The following is a 22199-nucleotide window of genomic DNA, read 5'->3' on the forward strand; positions in this document are numbered from 1 at the left end:
CTGTGAACTTCACTAGGTGTTTTGCAGGTTTTTCCCTCAGGTGGAACAGGATGGCTAGAGGAGTTTAGAGTTGGGGTTAGAGTTGGGATAGAGGAGGTTAGAGTTACCCTTCCCCCAAGTATGGTAGATTCTGATAAAACCCCTGCAGGGCTCTGGTAAAAACAGTTTCTCCTGAGGTCAGAACAAAATGCTCTGGTGTATTTCAAAATGGCTTATTTTTCCTTCCCCCTGATGAAAGCAAGAGGATATTTTTGTCTGACATTCACTGAGAAGCTGGTAGTGCTCCTAGAGGCAAAACTCACAAAAGTGTTGGAGCCCCCTATGACTGGATCTCCTTGGAATTTTTAACTTTCAGAAATGCCCACACTGAGATTCCACCAATTTATCAATTTTAGTTTAGGTTTCCTACCCCAGCACTGGTTCCCGTGGAGGTTCTGCTTGTGGGTTTCTGCTCTGGCAAGTTGTGATTCTCTGTATTTGCCTGTCCCTCTCTAATTTTGAGGGACATGGTTTGCCCTGTGACCTCATTTCTCTGTTGGATCCAAAAAAGAGTTGATTTTTCAGTTTGTTCAGCTTTTTCTTGTTTAGGATGGAGTGGCAACTTCTAAGCTCCTTATATGCCTGACTAGAGACTGGAGTCTATCCTTTTTTGTTTTATGTTATTTGCAAAGTTATTTAGTCCCCTAGGTTGACATTATCTCACTAACCAACTGTACCTGCAACAATGTTCAACCAGTTATGAATCTATGTAGGTATAACTATATTCTGGCCTATGTTTCTCCATCTCTATGGCAAATGTATATTGGGAAACTTTCTCAAACCCTTAGCTGTAATTAACGTTAGTTGTGTGTGCATTCACCTCATCTTCTATTATCTTCTTTGACCTTTCTAATTTCATTCTTTTTGATGTGGAAGAAACAAAGTAGATGTTGATACATTGTATTTTCTTTACCTCATCTGTTGAAATAACACCAGCTTCTTTAAGTTTATTTCTTCTGTTTTCTACTTACAGTGAGCATAGCTTCAAAAGACCTTTTTGTGTTCACTAACACTCTGGAAATTTTCAGTTTCTTCTTGACTTTGTCATTTCTGAACTTTCATATATTTCTATGTAATGTGGGTAATTCAATTTAGTCTTTTTTCTGTACCTTTTAATAATTCTGGGCTTAACCAATATTCCATGTACATCCTAATTTATTTCTTATTGGGATCTTTTGTTATTATCAGTTTTTTTGAGAATAATAATGATAGCTAACACATGTTGAGTGCTTACTATGTGCTGGGAGCATGTAAGAGCTTTGTATTCCATTCTATAAGAAATTTGTGAGGTGAGTGCTGTCATTTTCCTTACTTGATAGGAAGTGAAGCTGAGTCAACCATAAGGTTAAAAATTTGCCTAAGATCTCTCAAATAGTAAGTGGTAAACTGAGATTCAAATCCGGGCAGTATAACTCCAGACTCTAAACCATGTATTATACAGTTTCTCAAGATGTTTCCTTGTACTAAAAATTATTAAAATTTTAATCTGAATAAAGTATATACTGTAAATTTTGTAAATTTCATAGTTTGTAGGAGTCCATAGTGTTATAATAGATGTTTTTATTCATAGTTAAGCTTTTTTGGTAAATATATTTGTTTGGCATTCTGGCTCTTTTCCATTAAAAATGCATAATTCTTTCTAACTTACAGATCTGTCATCTGTGTGACTGAAAAAAAATCAGACTTTCCTGTATTAAATTTTCAAATACCATTGTAGTTTTTTATTAAAATATCTAAACTTTTCCAGATTTTGGCTTAGCACAGCTTTTACATTTCATTTTTTCTGTGTTCTTCTTTATGCAAATATTGCTAGTAGTCCATCTTTTTCTCAAAATATCGAGATGACATACATTAAGTTTTTTTTTTTTTTTTCAATGAAACAGTTTTCTATTTGTCCTTCTGATTACCCTTGTGATTCCTCTAAATTTATATGGATTCTGCTCTACAGGAAATAGAGAATTTACATTAGGAAATGATGTGAAATTTTTATATTTCTCAGAGTTTACACATTTTTCTTTTTGTTTACATTATCTCCCTTCTCTCATATGCTTTTAATGTAATTTTTTAGACTAGAAAAAATAAGATTGTTTAAAGTTTTCAGATAAACTATTGTAGCTATTTTATGATTATTATTAGCAAGTAGCACATTTAAAATGGTTTTCCTCTTCCTAGGTAATGGGCATCTGAGCCTGAGAAGGCTGCACTGTTTTATGTAACTCTTGTGCCTGTGGTACCCTGATAACTGTATAGCTAAGTTGTCATTTAGATAAAGAGAGGAAAGCAGTTGCACCCAAGGGCAATTAACTTTAATAATAAGCTGTTGGACAATTAAGGGGAGCTTAGACAGTCTCTTGAGTATGGTATTGTACTAAGCCCTGGGTAAATAATCTTGTTGATATGCTGGCTTGTTTTTTGTTGTCAGGGTGCCCATTCCGTCACAGTGATCCAGAGCTGCTGAAGCAAAAGTTGCAGTCATACAAGATCTCTCCCGGAGGGATAAACCAGGTAGGTCAGATTCTGCTGTGCATCCTCAGTAATGAGGCATCAGACAGATCCTTCCAGTTTTATTTAATGTTCTTGCAGAGATACTGTGTACTACTTGTCAGGTTTCACACCAGACATCCTATCTTCTAGATGAATTAAGCTAAAGCCTTGTCTTTTCTGGTTTAGACTCTTGGGAAATTCTAGTTCTTCTGTCTCCTAGGCTGCGTTTTTATTTTTCTTGGTAATACAGGAAGCTGGAAACCTTTTATTTCCCTCCATTTGTTTTACTACCTCAATTGAGGACCACATTTTAAAAAATAAATTTTTAGAGCAATGCATTGAAGCCTATTAATGAAGCTGAAAATTAATGACAGCATATTTCATTTTGGGAAATTGTTTTCTGAGAAGATGATGATGTACTGTGTACTGGCTGGGCGTTCTGATAGGCATCAATTATTGCTATGTTTAATCTGCACTTCTAATGGTAGTTCATTAGATCTAATAGTTTGTCAAAATACTTTGTCTTGTGAATAATTTAAATAAAAAAAGAAATGCTCAAATTGTAAAACCAAATATTTGAGTACATCTTTTAGTAATTCTACTATATTATTTTTTTAATTAATTAATTTTTAATTGAAACAGCATTGATGTACATATCTGCTGGGTACAGCATTGAATATCAATACCTGTGTGCAATATGTGATCCTCAAATCAGGATAATTAGTATATTCATCATTACATGATGTAACCATTTTTTTGTGGCCCGTTACCAATTTCTCATAGTAAGTCTACCATTTAAAAAAAATAAATATTGTGCCATTGCAAGGACAATTATCTACAGTGTACTTTTGAGTTGACTGGGATTTTGAAAGAGTTGAAGAGGAGCTTCTGCTTCCTTACCTTAAGAAGAACACTACATTAGAGTCTTGAAGAAAATCATTACTCGAGAAAACGTTATTGCTTCTTCTGTGTCCAAAGTTCAGATTGAGTTTAGTTAATTCAATTCAAATGTTAGTTTTTCAGTACTTACTCTGGGCAAGGTAGCATTCAAGGTACTATGGGGGGATGCAAGGAAGAATCAGATGTAAATCCTGCTCCCACAGAACCAGGGTCTGGAGGAAGACATAAGCCAAGGGTTACAGGAGGTACACATAGAGCCTTTGGGGTCTTCTGACGAGGGGAAGACTATCACCAGCTGGGCAGGCCAAGGAACACTCTCTGGAACAGGTGCTCTTTGAATTAGGCCTTGAGGGAAGGTTGAGAATTAGGAAGACAGAATGCATAAATAAAAGGCAGAAAGTATAAAGGATTATTAAGGTTTTAAGCTTAGGGTAATGGTAGCACCAGTGCATAAACATTAATTGGTAACTTAAAGGAAGTAGTTGTTTTGGAGATTTAGTTTTAGGGGTTAGAAACTGCCATGAACAAATTTAATAGGGAATCTAGAAAAAGAGAATTAGAGCCTTTTTTTTTTAGCAATCATAAAGAATCACCTTTAAAAAAAAAAAAAGGCTATTAACATATCATGTCTGCATTTAAGTGACAGGCAGAATGTGGATGTGGAGCATTAGAGAAGTTAGGACTAGAAATCTGATGTTCTTTCCAGTTAGCATTGTAGAACTGTGGGATTGGAAAGGACATTAGAAAGCCATTCTCTTTTATGGAGTGCTAGGATGGGCAATGGCAGAGGTGCAGAGTTAAGTCAGTCAGTGATAGAATCAGAAACTGAAGCCAGTCAGCCTAACTTGAAGACTTTTTTTTCTCAGATCCACTCTACGTTAGAGCTCATTATCATGAATTTGCTGTGGGAGAGAGGAGGTAGGGAGTCCAAAGCCATGTCTCAAAATGAAATCTTGTCTAATGCTTCTCTTTGTCAGTCATTAAAAGGAAGTGGAATCAGTGAAAACTGAACAGAAATGGGAGGAGAGGGAGGAAATACATTAGGGAAGTAAGGAGCACAAAAGTGAAGGAGAAAATTTTGAGAAGAGAGTAAGGTCCACAGTTTTGTAGCAGAGAGAAGGACTGAGAAAAGGACTGGATGTACTGAGTGGATTACTCATACTTTGGTGAGAGTTATAAATATAACGGTGGAAATCAAAAGCAAGATTACACTTACTTAAAAGATGAATAAGACCTAGAGTGTAGGTGATTCTTTTCAAAAACTGCTAGTAAAGGTGATGTCAGAGTGGTATTGGCTTAAGCATCATGACATGGTTTATTTGTGGGTTTAAGCTGAAGGAGAACTGAGCTGATTGGTAGGAGGTAGAGAAGAAAAGAACCCATCAGAGAAGGGGGCTTGATGAAGATATGAGAAACGTAATCCTCAAACCAAGCAGAGTTAAGCTCTCTCTCCTTTAAACCATGACTGTATTATACATGCCTTTCTCTTAACTTATTACACTAGACTGTAATTGTTTACCTTCATCTTTTCCACTAGCTATTGAGTTTCCTGAAAATAAGACTGGGTTTTTATTTAACTTTCTATCTCATAGTAATTCAGCCATTTTTATTTGGTAGGTGCTTAAAAAATGTTGAAAGACTAAGTGGGCATGTATTTAGGTATGATCCTAGAGTGTGCTTGGTGGTGTGTTTTATAGCTGAGTAGTATTCTATTGTGTATATGTACCACAGCTGTTTTTTTTTTTTTTTAACCTATTCATCCTTTGATGGGCATTTAGGTTGATTACATCTCTTGGTTATTGTGAATAGTGTTGCTATGAACATGGAAGTATAGGTCTTTTTGATACATTGATTTAATTTCCTTTGTGTATATAATCAAGATAGGTGGATTGTAAGATAGATCTATTTTATTTCTCTGAGGAAACTTTGTACTGTTTTCCACAGAGGGTGAATCAATTTACACTCCCATCAACAATGTAGGAGGGTTCTCTTTTCTCCACATCCTTGCCAGCATTTGTTATTTTGTCTTGTTGATATTAGCCATTCTAACTGGGGTGAGAGGAAGTCTCATTGTGGTTTTAATTTGCATTTCCTGGATGATTAGTGATTTTTAGTATTTTTTTCATGTGCTGTTGGCCATTTGTATGACTTCTTTAGAGAAATGTCTATTCAGGTCCTTTACCCGTTTTTTAATTTCGTTATTTGCTTTTTTGCTGTAGAATTGTTTGAGTTCCTTAGATATTCTGGATACTAGCCACTTGTTTGATATGTAGTTTGCCAGTGCTTTCTCCCATTCAGTCGGTTGTTCCTTCACTTTGTCGATAGCGTCCCTTGCTGTGCGGGAGCTTTTTAGTTTGTTGTAGTCTGATTTATGTATTTTTGCTTTAGTTGCCTATGCCATCATAGTCTTGCTCAAAAATTGCTGCCCACTCCTATTTCATGTAGCATTTCCTCTATGGTTTCTTTTAGTAGTTTTATAGTTTCCTGTCTTAAATTTAGGTCCTTGATCTATTTTGAGTTGATTTTTGTATATGATGAGAGATACAGGGCTAGTTTCAATCTTCTGCATGTGGACATCCAGTTTTCCCAACACCATTTATTGAAGAGGCTGTTCTTTCCTCACCATATATTCTTGGCACTTTGACAAAAATCAGTCGACTGTAGGTGTATGGTTTTATTTCTGGGCTCTCTATTCTATTCCATCGGTCTATGTCTATTTTTATGCCAGTGCCATGCTGTTTTGGTTACTATAGCTTTATAGTATATTTTGAAGCCAGGAAGTGTGATTCCTCCAACTTTGTTGTTCTTGTTCAAGATTGCTTTAGCTACCCTTGGTCTTTTTGGTTCCATACAAATTATAAGACTGGTTTTGCATCGAATGTATACATTTGGGTAATATGGATATTTTGATGATGTTAATTCTTTCCACTTGTGAATATGGGATATCTTTCCATTTAGTTTCGTCATCTTCAATTTTTTTCACCAATGTTTTATAGTTTTCATTGTAGAAGGCTTCACTTCCTTGGTTAAATTTATGCCTAGATATTTCATTTTTTTGGCAGCTATTGTGAATAGAATTACTTTCTAGATTTCTTCTTTGGCTATTTCATTATTGGTGTATAGGAGAGTTATTGATTTTTGTGTGTCAATTTTTGTATCCTATCACTATACTGAATTCATTCTGAATTCATTTATTAGTTCTAGTAATTTTTTGGTGGCGTCTTCAAGGTTTTCTGTGTATATGTTCATGTCATCTGCAAATAGGAATAGTTTGATTTCCTCCTTTCTGATTTAGATGTCCTTTATTGCTTTCTTTTGCATTATTGCACTGGCTAGAACTTCCCGTACTATGTGGAATCAGAGCGGGGAAGGTGGGCATCCTTGTCTTGCTTCAGATCTTAGGGGAAAAGCTTTTAGCTTTTCCCCACTCATGATGATGTTAGCTGTGGGTTTGTCATATATGGCCTTTATTGTTTTGAGGTACATTCCTTCTATGTCTCGTTTGTTTAGTGTTTTTATCATGAAAGGGTGTTGGATTTTTATCAAATACTTTTTCTGTATTTATTGAAACGATTATATGGTCTTTTTTTCTTCATTCTGTTTATGTGATGTTTCAATTTGCATATGTTGAACCATCCTTACATCCCTGGCATGAATCCCACTTGATCATGGTGAATTATCTTTTTAGTATGTTTGATTCTGGTTGCTAATATTGTGGTGAGGATCTTTACATCTCTGTACCTTAGGGATATTGGTCTGTAGTTTTCTTTTTTTGGTTGTATCTTTCTAGGGTTTTGGTATGAGGTTAATATTGGCCTTGTAGAGTGAGTTTGGAAGTATTCCTTCCTCTTCAGTTTTTTGGAAGAATTTGAGAAGAATTGGTATTAGTTCTTTAAATGTTTGGTAGAATTCAGTAATAAAGCCATCTGGTCCTGGGTTTTTGTTGTTGTTCTTGGGTGACTTTTCATTATTGCTTCAATCTCATTACTTGTTATTGGTCTATTAAGGTTTACTAGTTCTTTATGATTCAATCTTCGTAGGTTTTTTTGTGTCCAAGAATTTATCCATTTCTTCTAGGTATTCCAGTTTGTTCACATACAGTTGTGTATCACAGTCTCTTATGATCCTTTGTGTTTCTGTAGTATCAGTTGTAATGTCTTTTTCCTTTCTGATTTTATTTCTTTGAGTCTTCTTTTTATTCATTAGTTTAGCTAAAGGTTTATGGATTTTGTTTATCTTTTCGAAAAACTGATTCCTTGTTTCATTGATCTTTTGTATTGTTTTAAACTTTAATTCATTTTTTTCTTCTCTGATCTTTATTTCTCTCCTTCTGTTGATTTGGGGTTTGGTTTGTTCTTGTTTTTCTAGTTCCTTGAAGTGTAATGTTAGGTTGTTTGTTTGAAGTCTTTCTTCTTTTTTTGATATAGGCATTTATTGCTATAAACTTCCCTCTTTGGACTGCTTTCATTGTATTCCATAGGTTCTCATATGTTATGTTTTCATGTTATTTGTTTCCAGGAATTTAATTTCCTTTTTAATTTCTTCTTTGACCCATTTGTTGTTTAGGAGTATATTGCTTAATTTCCATGTGTTTGTACAGTAGATACTAGAAAGTGTCCCTTATGTTGTTGATTTCTAGTTTTATTCCGTCACAGTCAGACAAGGTAGTTGATATGATTTCAGTTTTTAAAATTTGTCAAGACTTGTTCTATGACCTAACATGTGATTTATTCTAGAGAATGTTCCATGTGCTACTACTGAGAAGAATGTATATTTTGTAGCTGTTGGAAGAAATGTTCTATACATGTCCATTAGATCCAGTCATCCTAGAGTAGAGATTCTGATGTTTCTTGGTTAATTTTTTGTCTGGATGATCTGTCCTTTTCTGAAAGTGGGGTGTTAAACTTCCCAACTATTATTGTGTTGGAGTCTGTTTCTCCCATTAGATCTAATAGTAATCACTTTATATACTGGGTGCTCCAGAACTGGGTGTGTATATATACTTAGAATTGTTATATCCTCTTGTTGAATTGATACATTTATTACTATATAATGATGATCCTTATCTTTTTTTTTTTTTTTTTTTTTTTTTTTACTTTCCTTGGCTTGAAGTTTATTTTATCTGATAGAAGTATAGTTACTCCTGCTCTTTTTAGTTTCTATTTGCATGAAATATCTTTTTCCATCTCTTCACTTTCAGCTGGTATGTGTCCTTATTAAGTGAGTTTCTTGCAGGCAGCATATAGTTGGTAATCATTTAGGCTTATTATTCATATGTAGGGATTTGTTGCTGTTATTTTGTTCCTTTTTTTCCAGTTGTTTCACTGATCATTTTTTCATTTTTCCTGATCTTACTGTCTTTGAGTGTTTTTCTCTAGCAGTGTATTTTGATTTCTCACTATTTATATTTAGTACATGTCTTATAAGCTTTTGTGTTAAGTGTTTGGTGTTAGGTTACCATAAGGCTTACAAAACACATGTTATAATTACAACAGATTACTTTTAGACTACTAACAACTTTAATATCTAAGAGGAAGGAAAAAACCAAAGTCAACTCTATGCTTTGTCATCATCCACCCTGCCTGCCCCCTTTTTGACATTTTGTTGTTTCAAGTTACATCTTTTTTTAATATTGCCTATCTCTTATATGGCTGTTGTTTATGTCATTGTCTTGTTAGGTTTGTCCTTTAGTTTTCATACTAAGGATGTAAGCAGTTTATTCACTATTCTTAAGATTAAGACCTTGGAGTATTCTGAGGTTGTATGTGAACTCACTTTACTAATGAGCTATGAATCTACAGGTGTTTTCTTGCTGCTGCTTTGTGTCATTGTCTGTCAGACTGAAGAACTCCCTTCAGCATTTTTTTTGTAAGGCAGGTCTAGTGTTGACAAATTCTCTTAGCTTTTGTGTCTGGGAAAGAGTTTATTTCTCCTTCATGTTTGAAGGTTAGTACTGCTGGATGCTGAATTTTTGGCTGACAGTCTTTTTCCTTGAGTACTCTGAGTATATCATCCCATTCTCTTCTGGCCTGTAGGATTTCTACTGAGAAATCCACTGAGAGATGTATTAGGGCTTCATTGAATGTTATGTTTCTTTCTCTTGCTGCTTTCAGTATTCTTTGGCTTTGGCTTTTTAAAATTTGATTATGATGTGCTTTGGGGTGTTTCTCCTTGGACTGAATTTGATTAGCAACCTCTAAGCTTCTTGTACCTGAATGCTGTCATCTTTCTCCATACTTGGAAATTTTTCAGCCTTTATATCCTTGAATATGCTTTTTATGTCTCTTCCTTTTTCCTGTCCTTCAGATATGCTAATTTTTGCAGAGGTTATTTTGCTTGAGGTAGTCACATATTTGCTGTATTTCTGTTTCATTTTTTCTTATTCTATTTTCTTTTTACTCCTCTGATTGGATAATTTCATATATTCTATCTTTGAGCTCACTGATTCTTTCCTTTGTTTGATTAAGTCTGCTTTTGGAGTTTTCTATTGCGTTTTTCAGTTCAGATAATGTATTCTTTATTTCTAGAATTTGATTTTTTTTTAATTGATTCAATTCCTTTGTTAAGTTTCTCATTCTGCTCCTGGATTCTTTTCCAGATGTTAAATTTTCTATCTGTATTTTCTTGTAACTCCCTGAACATCCTAAAGAGGGTTAGTCTGAATTCCGTCAGCTATTTCATACATTTGCTGTTTCTGTGGGTCCTTTGCTGGTGCTTTGTTTGTTTCCTTTGGTAGTGTCATATTTCTGTTTTCTCTTGATTTTTGTGTCTTTACATTGATGTCTGGGCATTTGAGGAGACTGCTGCCTCTGTTAGATCTTTACTGGTTAGTATCAGAACTTTGTCTCTGGTCTGTGGGTGTTTTTTTGTTTTCCTAGTTCTGTGGTGGATTACTAGCTGCCACCACTACTTAAACTGCACTGGAATCAATTTATTGTCCTGTATTTAATTACATAATTGGAGGAATTTCCTGTGAGGAACAGCACTTGAGCTCTGTGGTTGAGCTAAATTGCTGCTTTGCTGCTGATTCTCTGAGGAAGGCTTTTCATGTGGGTCATATTTTAATTGTTGGTGTTTTCATCACTTCCAGGACTATTGAGGTATGAAGCACCTGGGCTTTGTGGAAATTCTGGCCTAGGACTGAGTCTTTCAGTCTTTCAAGCAGACTGCACCCCGTGCAGTTCTATTGTCTTGACCAGTCTCCACTGAGTGGGCCTGTGCCGATTGGAAGGTAGATCAGCTGCCCATGCTGTGCCCCAATGTTCCCCCAGTGGGCTAGCCTTGCCGCTGCATTCCACATCCTTCCTGTTGGGCAGGTTGTGTGTGGGTCCCTGGAGATGACTTACCACACTATGGTGGTTCTGTTGGCTGTGGCCCCTTGTTCCTATGTGGGGACACAGGAACCCTATCAGTAGTCTCACTACCCTGGGGGTTGGTATGGTTCACTCCAAGGCCCTCTTCTCCCCTGCAGACTCCAAGCAACTTCACACAAATGGCTCAGTTGCAGCTTTTACTGGCTTCTGCTCTGTGTACTACAGCTTCATTCCTCCCTTCACCAGCTAGTCCTGAAGAGGCCAGGGGCTTGAAATGATCAGAGTGGTCTCTTTTCCCTCTCACCATGGCTTTTCCCACTTTAATGAGCTCTGTGGGTCTCTCCTCTTGTCCCCTGAGCTCCAGCAGTTCTAGGTTAGCAGTCTTTGCTTTTTTTTCTTTTTTTAATTTTTATTTTCTAACTTTTTACTATGAAAAATTTAATACATATACAAAAAATCTGGCTACCACAATCAATAACTCATGGTCAATCTTATTTGTACCCCCACCCACTTTCTGCCTTCTCCCTGGATTTTGAGTAGATCCCAGAATCAATGCATTCATCTGTATATATTTCAGTATATATCTCTAAAAGATAAGAACTCTTTTATAAAAGACATAACCAGTATACAATAACATTTTTAAAATCAATAATACTTCCTTAATATTAATATAATCAAACATTAAACATGTTAAATTTCTCCAATTCTCTCCTCCTCCCTCTTCTTACAATTCATTTGTTTATATCAGGATCCAAACAAGTTCTGCTTATTGCATTGGTTGCTATGTCAGCTGTCTCTTAAGTTTCTTTTGATCTGTAGGTTTCCCCTTCATCTAACTTTTTGCCCTTTACCCCATAAAGTTTCTCAAGGTCCAGATTTGCTGGCTCCATCCCAGTACTGTCATTTAACTTGTTCTGCCATTCGCTACATTTCCTGATGATTGGTTGCTGGATCCTGAGGCTTGGTCTCACTCAGGTTAGATTTGGCTTCAGAGGTATATATTTTTAGTGTAGGAGGCCCATTATGTCTGATTGTCTCTCTGTGACATTAGCAGACATTGATGATCATTTGCTAGATCCATTATTTCAATAGGGGTTTGCAAAATGCCATATTCTAATAATTTTATTCCCTTTTTATTTACTAGCTGGGATACTTCACTAGACAGGAATGTTCCCTCTTCAGCTATTTATCATTACCCTGAGGAACAATTCACATAGGAAAGACAGAATAAATGCTTGACTCTTCCCTTTTACTTACTAGTTTTAGAAAAATGAATGGTTCCTCTGTCATATCCAAAGAGAATGAGAGTTTGTTAGCTTTTGTTTCATTGTCATTATGGTTTTTTCTGGTGGTAAGATTTAGTTTTTTTCTACTTCTCATTTGCATTTTTGTTCTTCCAGCAGGTTTCATTCTTTCTTGTGTATTGGTGGTAGTGGTTATCGTTTTTTGGATTCCAGACACAGGACTCCCTTGATGATTTCTTGCAGGGCTGGTCGTATGGTGGTGAACTCCTGCAGTTTTTGTTTGTCTGGAAAATATACTATTTCTCGTTCATTTCTGAAGGCTAGCCTTGTTGGGTATAGTATTCTAGGCTGCCAGTTTTTTTTCTTTTAGTATTTTGAATATATCATTCCATTTTCTTCTGGCCTGTAGATTTTCTGTTGAGAAGTCTATTGTTAGTCTGATAGGTTCTTCCTTATAGGTGACTTGATGCTTTTCTCTTGCTTCTTTTAAGATTCTCTCTTTGTCTTTGAGCTTTGCCAGTTTGACTATAATGTGTCTTGGAGAGGATCTTTTTGGGTTGAATCTGTTCAGGGATCTTTGAGCCTCCTGGGTCTAAATGTCCATGTTTCTCCCTGTATCTGGGAATTTTCCATTATTATTTCATTGAATAGGTTTTCCATGCCTTTTACTTTCTCCTCCTCTTCCGGAACACCCATGATTTGCATGTTTGTGTGCTTAAGGTTGTCTGCTAGCTCTTTTAAATTTATTTATTTTTTAAAATTCTTTTTTTTTTTGTCAGCCTGGTTTGTTTCAAAAAGACATCTTCAGGATCAGAAATTCTTTCTTTTGTTTGTTCTGGCCTGCTGCTTAAGCTCTCAGTTGTTTTTTATTTCATTAAATGAATCTCTCAGTTCCATGACTTCTGCTATATTCTTTTTTAAGGTATTAATCTCTTTGTAAATTTCCTCCTTCATATCCTGATTTTTTTTTTTTCCTCATTTCATTATGTTGACTGAGTCTTCATATCTCAGAGAGTTTACTTAAGATTGTTGCTCGGAATTCCTTTTAAGTCATTTCAAGGTTTTCCTGCTCTATAGGGGTCTGTATATGAGAATTACTTTTTTCTTTTGGTGGTGTTGCATGCTCGTAGCTCTATAGATATGGGGTCTCCATGGCAGCCAAATTCCTTGTCAGTTCATACCAAGGGTGATCTTTGCCCCAGTTTCCAATATGTCCCTTCTCATTTACATCTGAGATTTTCTCACAATAGCTTTTAATGTCCATATTTCTGTCAGTATTCTGCTCACCACCATTTAACCAATCTCTAAGAAGTTCCAAATTTTCCCTGGTTTTCTTGTCTTCTAAACTCCCACCAGCAGCTAGGCTTTTTCTAGCCTGCTCCTCCAAGTTCTTCCAGCCTCTCCTCAAATACCCAGTTCCAAAGCCACTTCCACATTTTCAAGTATTTGTTATAAGCAATATTCCACTTCTCTGGTACCAGTTTTCTGTATTAGCCCATTTCTGTTGCTTATAACAAAATACCTGGAGCTGGGTACTTTGTAAGAAAACAAAATATATTGCTTACAGTTTCTGAGGCTGGGAAGTCCAAAGTCTGAGGAACACATCTGGTAAAGAGGTCTTCCTTGGTGGTGGCTTAAGTGACATGGTATCACATTGCAAGATTGTAGAAGCAGAGAGAGAGACTCTCATGTGCTCTCCTTTTAAAGTCCCCGGAACCATGCCTATTATTCTGAGAATGGATCAGTCCTTTCATGAGGGTGCAGTCCTCACAATCCAATCACCTCTCCTAGGCCCCACCTTTCAGTAACCACAACAGGATTTCTCACCCTCTTAACACTGTCACAGTGAGACCAAGACTTCAACACATTAAACTTTTGGGGGTACAGTTCAATCCATAATAAGCTAATATACATTAAGGCTAGGATTCATGCCTGTGCCTGACACTGAAGCTCAGCTTCCTTATACTGCATTGTTCTGCTTCTCTGTAGTATTTTTCCTTTTGGTTTCTATTTTCATGGAAAGCCATTACTGTGAAATGAATAGTACTTATTATGTGCCTAAATTTAGGAATATATGTAGTACATTATTTAAACACTGGGAAATATAAGATAAGGATGAGAATAATTCACAAATCTAAATTATAGGTGGTAACAGGGTTTTAAAAGATCTGATTGCTTTTTTTTATTGAGGTGAAATTCACATAATATAAAAGGAACCATTTTATAGTGTACATTTCACTCACAATGTTTGCAACCATTACCTCTGTCAAGTTCCAAACATTTTCTTTGTACCCATTATATAATCAATTCCCAACCCCTTGCAACCAAAAATCTACCATAGGTTTATTCACATTATCTCTTCTTGGATCAGTTTTGGTAATTCATGTGTTTCCAGGAGTTTGTCCATTTCCTCGAAGTTATTGAATTTGTTGGTATACAGTTGTTCATAGTATCCTGTTACTATCTTTTTCATTTCTGTAATGTCCCCACTTATATTTCTGATTTTATTAATCTGAGTGTTCCTCCTTTTTTTTCTTAGTCTATCTAGGTAAAGGTTTATCCATTTTGTTCATCTTTTCAAAGAACTAACTTTTGGTTTCTTTGATTTTTTCTGTTGTATTTCTGTTCTTAAACTCCTCTCACCTTTATTTCCTTCCTTCCATTGGCTTTGAGTTTAGTTGCTCTTTTTTTTTTTCTAGTTAAAGTGTACAGTTAGGTTATTGATTTGAGATCTTTTCTTAGTGTAGTGTTTACTGCTAGAAATTTACCTGTGAGCACTGCTTTCACTGTATTCTGTAGGTTTTGTTATGTTGTATTTTTGTTTTCTTCATTTCAAAGTATTTCTGATTTCCCTTTTTTCCTTGACCCATTGGATGTTTACTAATGTGTCATTTAATTTTTACATATTTTAAAATTTTCCAGTTTTCTTTTTGTTATTGATTTCTCATTTCATTCCATTGTGGTTGGAGAACATATTTTATATGATTTCAGTCTTTTAAAATTTATTGTCTTGTTTTGTAGGATAACATATGGTCTATCATGGAGAATGTTCCATGTGCTCTAGAGAAGAATGTGTATTCTGCTCTTTGAAGTGGCGTGTTCTGTATATGTCTGCTATGTCCAGTTTATTTTATAGCATTGTTCAAGTCCTCTGTTTCCTTGAAGATCTACTGTCTGCTTATTCTACCCATTATTGGAAGTGGGGTTATGAAATCTTCTAATAATTTGTGTAGACCTGTATTTCTGCCTTCAAGTCTTTCAGTTTTTGCTTCATGTATTTTGGGTGTCTATCTTTAGTTGTGTATGTGTTTATAATTGTTATATCTCCTAGATGGATTGACCCTTTTTACTGGTATGTAATATCCTTTTTTGTCTTGTAACTATTTTTGACTTAAAGTCTGTTTTGTCTAATATTGGTATAGCCACCCCAGCTCTCTTTTGGTTACTATTCATTTCCATTATTTCATTTTGAATGTTTTTGAGTCTTTGGATCTACAGTGAGTTTCTTGTAGACAGTACATAGTTTGATCATTTATTTTTACCCATTTTTCCATGTTCTGCCTGTTGATTGGAGCATTTAATCTATTTAGGATTAAAATAATTACTGATGGAAAAGATTCATTTTTGCCATTTTGCACATTGTTTTCCATATGTATTTTTTGTACCTCAATTCCTCCATTTTTTTTTTTTTTTTTTGGTAGTGTACTATCTTTGTTTTGTGCTGCTATAACAATGCCAGAAACTGGGTAATTTATAAGAAACAGAAATTTATTTTTTTCAGTTTTGGAGGCTGGGGAACCCAAGATCAAGGCACTGGCATCTGGTCTGGTGAGGGCCATCTTGCTGCATCCTTACATTGCAGAAGGGAAAGACAGAAAGCTAGCTGAATGAAGCGTGAAGCCTCCTTTATAAGGGGCCTTAATGCCCTAGATGAGGAATGAGCCCTCATGGCCTAATCACCTTGTAAAGGCTCCATCTCCTAATACTATTACACTGGCAACATCTGAGTTATTCAAACCATAGCATGTAACAGTTTGATTCCTTTCTCATCTCCTTTCTGTATTTGTTTAGTTATTTTCTTAGTGATTACCCTGTGGATTGCAATTAAACTCTCAAACATAACAGTTTTTGTATAATATCAACTTAGCATCTATAGTATAAAAAAATTCTGCTTCTGTATAGTTCTGTTCCTCCCCCTTTATGTTGTTGTCACAAGTTACATCTTCATACATTGTGTGCCTATTAATATCAACTCATAATTATTATTTTATGCATTTGTCTTTTAAATCATATTGGGAAAAAAAGGGAAGTTACAAACCAAAAGTACAATAATACTGGCTTTTGCATACTTATATAGTTTACTGGTGTTCTTTCTTTTGTATGGCTTGAGTTACTATCTAGTGATCTTTCATTTCTGCCTGAAGACCTCCCTCTAGCATTTCTTCTTGTTGGGAAGGTCTACTAATGACAAACTCTCTGAGCTTTTCTGTATCTGGAAATATTTTAATTTCTTCATTTTTGGAAGATGGTTTTGTCAGATATAGAAATCTTGGCTGACAGTTTTATATTAACCTGCTGCTTTCTGGCCTTCATGATTTCTGCTGAGAAATTAGCTGTTAATCTTACTGAGTATCCCTTGTGCATGATGCGTTGTTTCTCTCTTGCTACTTTCAAGATTCTCCTTGTCTTTAGCTTTTGACAGTTTGTTTATAATGTATTTGGGTGTGGATAACTTTGTGTTTGTCCTTCTTGGAGTTTGTTGAGCTTCCCAGATGTGTAGATTCGTGTCTTTTTCAATTTTGGGAAGTTTTCAGTCATTACTTCTTCAAATATTCTTGCAGCCCTCTTCTCTCTTTATTCCATCTGAGTGTTCCATTATGCGTGTGTTGGGTACACTTGATGATGTCTGGCAGGTCTCATTGGCTTAATTTTTCTTCATTCTTTTTGCTCTTCAGACTGTATATGCTTATTTGTCCTATCTTCAAGTTCACTGATTCTTTTATCTGTCTGCTGAAACTGCTGTTGAAATCCTCTAGTGAATTTTCCATTTCAATTATTCTAGTTTTCAATTCCAGAATTTCTTTTTGGTTCCTTTTTATAGTTTCATTCTCTTTATTGCCATTTTCTGTTTTTGAAGACCTCATTTTCTTGGATTCCTTTAGCACTTTGAAATATTTAAGACAATTGATTTAATGTATTTGTCTAGTAAACACCTGTGTGTGCTTCCTCAGGGACAGTTTGTGTTAGTTTCTCCTATGAATGGGCTATACTTTGTTTCTCTGCATGCTTCATAATGTTTTCTAGAAAACCCAACATTTCAAATATTATAAATTGCTAATTTTGGAATTCTGATTCTTTTTGTATGACCTGTCTGCACTGTTCAATGTAATAGTCACTAGCTACGTGTGACTGTTTAACACTTGAAATATGGCTGATCCAAATTGAGATATATTGAAGACAGTGGTGTGTTTGATAAACCAGCTCTCTGGAAGAAAAAAGCCACAATGTATGTCATTTGCTGATTTCTGTGGTGTAAATATTCCTACTATGACTGTTGGCAAACTAACAATGTGATATTACTGAGTGAAACCTGTTGGCAATAGAATTAGGAGTAGATGTGTACAGTCAGCTCTCACAAGCCAGTTTGAGTCAGCTCCGGTATATCACTTAGTGTAAATATAAAATATGCACCAGTTTTTAAAGAATTAGTGTGAAAGAAAAGCATTATAAAATATCTCAGTAATGATTTTTTTTATTGATTAAATGTTGAAGTGATAATATTTTGGATACACTGGTTTAAATAATTAAAAGTAATTTTATCTGTTCTTTTTTACCTTTTTAAATGTGGCTATAGGAAATTTAAAATTACAGATGTGTCACATTATATTTCTATTGGAGAGCACTGCTCTAAGTAGTTACATGTGACTGTTGAGCTCTTGAGATTATTGAGAATTAGAGTGATTAGGTTCTGTTTCAACATCGTATTTTAATGTTTGCTTCTGGTGTACAATTGTGTTTTACCTATTTCAACCAATGCTTTTACATGTTGACCCATAAATGAGTATAAAGCTACTCATTTTTCGAGTTTTTTGATTGAAATGATATGTTATTTACAAATATATTTCTGTACTAATAGTTTTGAAACTGTCTCTTATTTTAGGTTTTATTATAAAAGAAGGAAATGTGTTTTAGAATTTTGACTCAGCATAACCATTAATGATTATTTTTGAAAGCAAATCTAATTGGTGCTTCTGGAAAACTTAACAGTGATATTAAATAATGAAATATGAAAAAATGTATGCTTTTAGTACTTTTTGAGAGGTTGATTAACCTGTTTTTAGTCCAAAAATTCTCAAGAAGTTACTGACCATATTAAATCTAAAACTGATAAATGCTATTAATGAAGAAATCTTTCAAAAGGGACAGTTTAAAGGACTTTAAAGTAATTCTGTCAAGAAGATTTTATGGCAAAGATAAATCTCAATGATTCCTTACTCAATGTTCATATAAATCTAAACTACCTAAAAACTCTTATGATTTTCTTAGGTAAGGAGTACTTATCAGTGGATGATGGTATTCAGTTTGTCCATTACTTTTGGAACAGTAACAGTTTTTAAGAGCAGCTTTTGTGTCTATTTCATCTCTAAGAGCATCTCTTCTGATTTATGAGTACAGTACTTTGCTACATTTAGGTTTGCTTTTCTTAGTGTTGAGTTGAAAATGTATACATTGTTCTTGATAAATCTCGGAGCTGCTGCGTTAAAAAAAAGATGGGAAGTTGAGCATTAGGATTGTTTCATTAGGCCATGGTTATGGTTTTTGGGTTTACCACAAAAATCACTGAACATCTTACTTGATTTCTGTGTATATCCTTCCATTTTTTATAGGCTGAAGATAAATGTCCATTTGAAGATTTAATGTTGTTCAAGGTGGTTCAAAGGAAAGTCACTTTGAAAGTAAAGTAAAATAGGCCATTAGCTAAACCTATTAATTAAAACTTTTATATTCATTAAAATTACATTAAAATGGACAAATATCCTTTCTTAAAAGAAAATTTAGTACTCTGTTTAGATATTCATCTTTCTATAATTATGTTATTTATTATATGAGGAATTACTGATTCATATAGAGGAATTTCATTCAGTGGCATGTGATAGTGTCACTTATGATAGGATGCTTATATAAAATCCAGCCTATCTATAGTCATAAAACTGTTCTTCTAGATTAGTACTGTTTCTTGATCAGTTTTATAGTGTATACTCCCAGAGGGCCTTCGTTCTTTTTGGAGAAGCAAACTTTATGTACCCAGAAAATTAAGTAACTAACCTTATTTCATAAAGCAAATATTTCAGATTCTTAGTCTGTTTAGCTTTAAGCTGTTTTAGACTTCTTGGTAGTGTTAATCATCAGTTTACAATGTATTTCTTGTTAGATAAAGTTTCTATATGTAAATTTACATTATTATTATTATTATTTTATCTCTTAATCTTCTAGTTCTTGGAAAAACTTTTAAGTGACAGATTTTAAGTTTAGCTTCTGTTCAGTACTGTATCATCTAGGAGTTATGACACATCTCTTTTTGTAAGTAAGATCTTTGAAAATAATTATTAAATCAGTATAAATATTTTTCATTATTTTTGTAAAGAACACAGGGCAGAGTGATTCTGAACTGGTTTGCTTTTATATTAGGCAAAAAAAATAGAGTACTCAAAACACAGTAATTAGTAACTGAACCATGGAACTGATGTTTGATAGTATTTTTTTTCCATGTCTCTATTCAAGCTTTATCCATATATTCTCATTTGTCCTCACTATTTCTTTTCTTCTTTCCTCTCTTCTTCCTTCTCTTTCCCTCCTTCCTCTCATCCCAAATTTAGTTAGTTGTGACAGTCCCTAAAAGTTTAAATCCTTTCATCCAAAATGTTGATATTAATGTGCACTGACAAATTCAGTATTTTGGGTAGCAGTTTAAATTACTTTGCAAGACTCCTGTTCTTAGTACCTATTTAACTACAATAAAGTATGTTAGGTGCTTTAATAAAAATATACTCATATTGCTAGTTGTAGAATCAGAGGAGAAAGATCTTCTGTTGAGGATGGAGTAGAAGGGAATATATCACATAGGAAGTGGCATTTGACTTGGGTTTGAAAGTTGAGAAGGGGTTAAGTGAGGCACGTTAGGCAAGAGGAACAGCATTCATTCCACATCAGCAAATAATTGAATTATGACTGCATTCCAGTTACTGTTCAAGGCACTGGGAATATTGTGATGAATGAAACTAATGAGACCCTTGCCTTCATGGAGCTGATATTCCAGTGGAGGAGACAAATAAGTGTGGTGAATAAAATGACAGAATAAGAGAATGAAAAGAGACTTGTAGGAGGTGAGCCTGTTAATTTAGATAAGGTTGTCAGGGTGTGTTTTGAGGAAACTTAGTCCTGAGAGACCTATGAAAAATGGGTTCTGGGGAGAAATCAGCTTGAGAAACACCACCCTGATAAGTCCTGCTGTAAAGAAACTTAGATAATTCTGGATTAAACTAAGTCAAACAATGTATTAGACAAGAGAACCCCCTGATCATCGCTGGGACTTTGTGAGCTGAAATTCCAAAGAACACACTGGGAGAAGCTGGCCAGGTGGGGCAGGAGGGGAGCCCAGTGAGAGAGACGGGCCTGATGAGAACGGCCTTTGAACCACGATGAAGAGTGTGTGCCCCATCCATGGCTGAGAGCCTGCAATGCCTGTATGAGATTTAGCTTTTGGAAAAGTTACTCTAATGGCAATGTTACTCTAGTGGCAACGTGGAAGCTGTCTTGAGTTAGGAAAGGATAAATCAAGAAGCTTTGCAGTAAAAAAGAGAATGATGAGGCCCTGAACAATGGAGAGGGAAAAGGTAGCTTTTGAAGACATTTAGAGGTAGAATTGACTCATAATGATGCTTATAGACAATATAGAGTGAGTCAGTGAATGAAAGTGCATCTTTAAGAGAGGCAAGCTTGGCCTTCATCTGCCAGTAAGTAAAGGTCACAGCAGAGGTGTAAGGCAGCATCGGGTTAAGCTGTGCCGAGTGGGTGAGAAATGACAGCAAAGTAATATGTTAAAAAGTGTTTCAGACTCGACATCTCCACCATGTTTTTCTTTCACCTTTGAAATAAGGGAAGGTTGGAAAATGAAATGAAAAAACATCAGTGTGGTCTAGTTTTGAAAGGCCGAGGTTTTAGGAAGAAGCAAGTTTGTTAACACTGTGATATAAAGACAGAATATGACCTTGAGTTAGAGACAGTTTAGCCACATATCTAATTGGTGAGTGCAGCATGCCTCACTGTATAGCACTCTACTTGCCAAGGCCAAGGATGGCAGGTGGCTGTGTTCTGCTGCCAGGTAATCATCTGAGCCTCATTGGCAGGCACTGAAGCAAAAGGCAAAGAGGAAGTTGCAGCTGGCAGGCCATATTAGAGAATATTAAGGAGAGAGAGGAAATGTGGCTCAAAGTTATAAAATGTTTTATGTATGTATATATTTCTATTTTATATATATTTCTGTTTTTTATATACATATATGTGTGTATATTATATATGTGTGTGTGTGTGTGTGTGTGTGTGTGTGTGTAGCATTTTCCACCAGTGCTTTGTATTATACATTTTCAACAGCTGGGTATATGATCTGTCTCTGATCAAATTAGAAAAATATCACCTTATTTGCTCTTTCTTCCCCAACTGCAAAGGTGTGTTGGTTAGCCACTTTATCAGAATTCTCTTACAGAAAAAAAAAACAAAACGGTAATTCACCTTAAGGATGAAATGATAGATGAAGTATAATGAATGCTTTCCAAACTTAGAAAATACAAATATGATAAACTTTTTTTGTGAAGATGACAAGCTGCATTGTTTAAAAACACACACACACACACACACACACACACAAAACATCTAACATTCTTCTTGGTGGACTTTAGTCAGCTGATATATTAAAAATATATAGAGAGATAAGTTAAATAATATGAATTGCCAGAATATAGTGGCTTGACGTCACTACTCAGTTTTTCTTAGCCATTTGATTACCGATGAACTAGATTAGAACAATAAATGGATTGTTACACTTGACATTTTGTACTTTAGTCTGGAAATATTGGTATTTAAAACTAAAAGTCATACTGCCATTTGAACAATATTCTTAGATCTTCATAGAATTTTTTCTTTAAATAATAATTTTGTGTTT

At 35.0% G+C, this 22199-nt stretch overlaps 1 protein-coding gene across 1 annotated transcript in view; it reads left to right on the forward strand.

The window, feature by feature from the left end:
* PRIM2 (DNA primase subunit 2) overlaps positions 1 to 22199 on the forward strand; it is a 290408-nt gene that overhangs the window by 253510 nt on the left and 14699 nt on the right. The window contains exon 12 of the mRNA XM_063096879.1: positions 2462 to 2544. Within this exon, the coding sequence (XP_062952949.1) occupies positions 2462 to 2544 (83 nt within the window). The remainder of the gene's footprint in view (positions 1 to 2461; positions 2545 to 22199) is intronic.

Source organism: Cynocephalus volans, chromosome 5 (assembly GCF_027409185.1).
Source record: "Cynocephalus volans isolate mCynVol1 chromosome 5, mCynVol1.pri, whole genome shotgun sequence".
Taxonomy (NCBI): domain Eukaryota; kingdom Metazoa; phylum Chordata; class Mammalia; order Dermoptera; family Cynocephalidae; genus Cynocephalus; species Cynocephalus volans.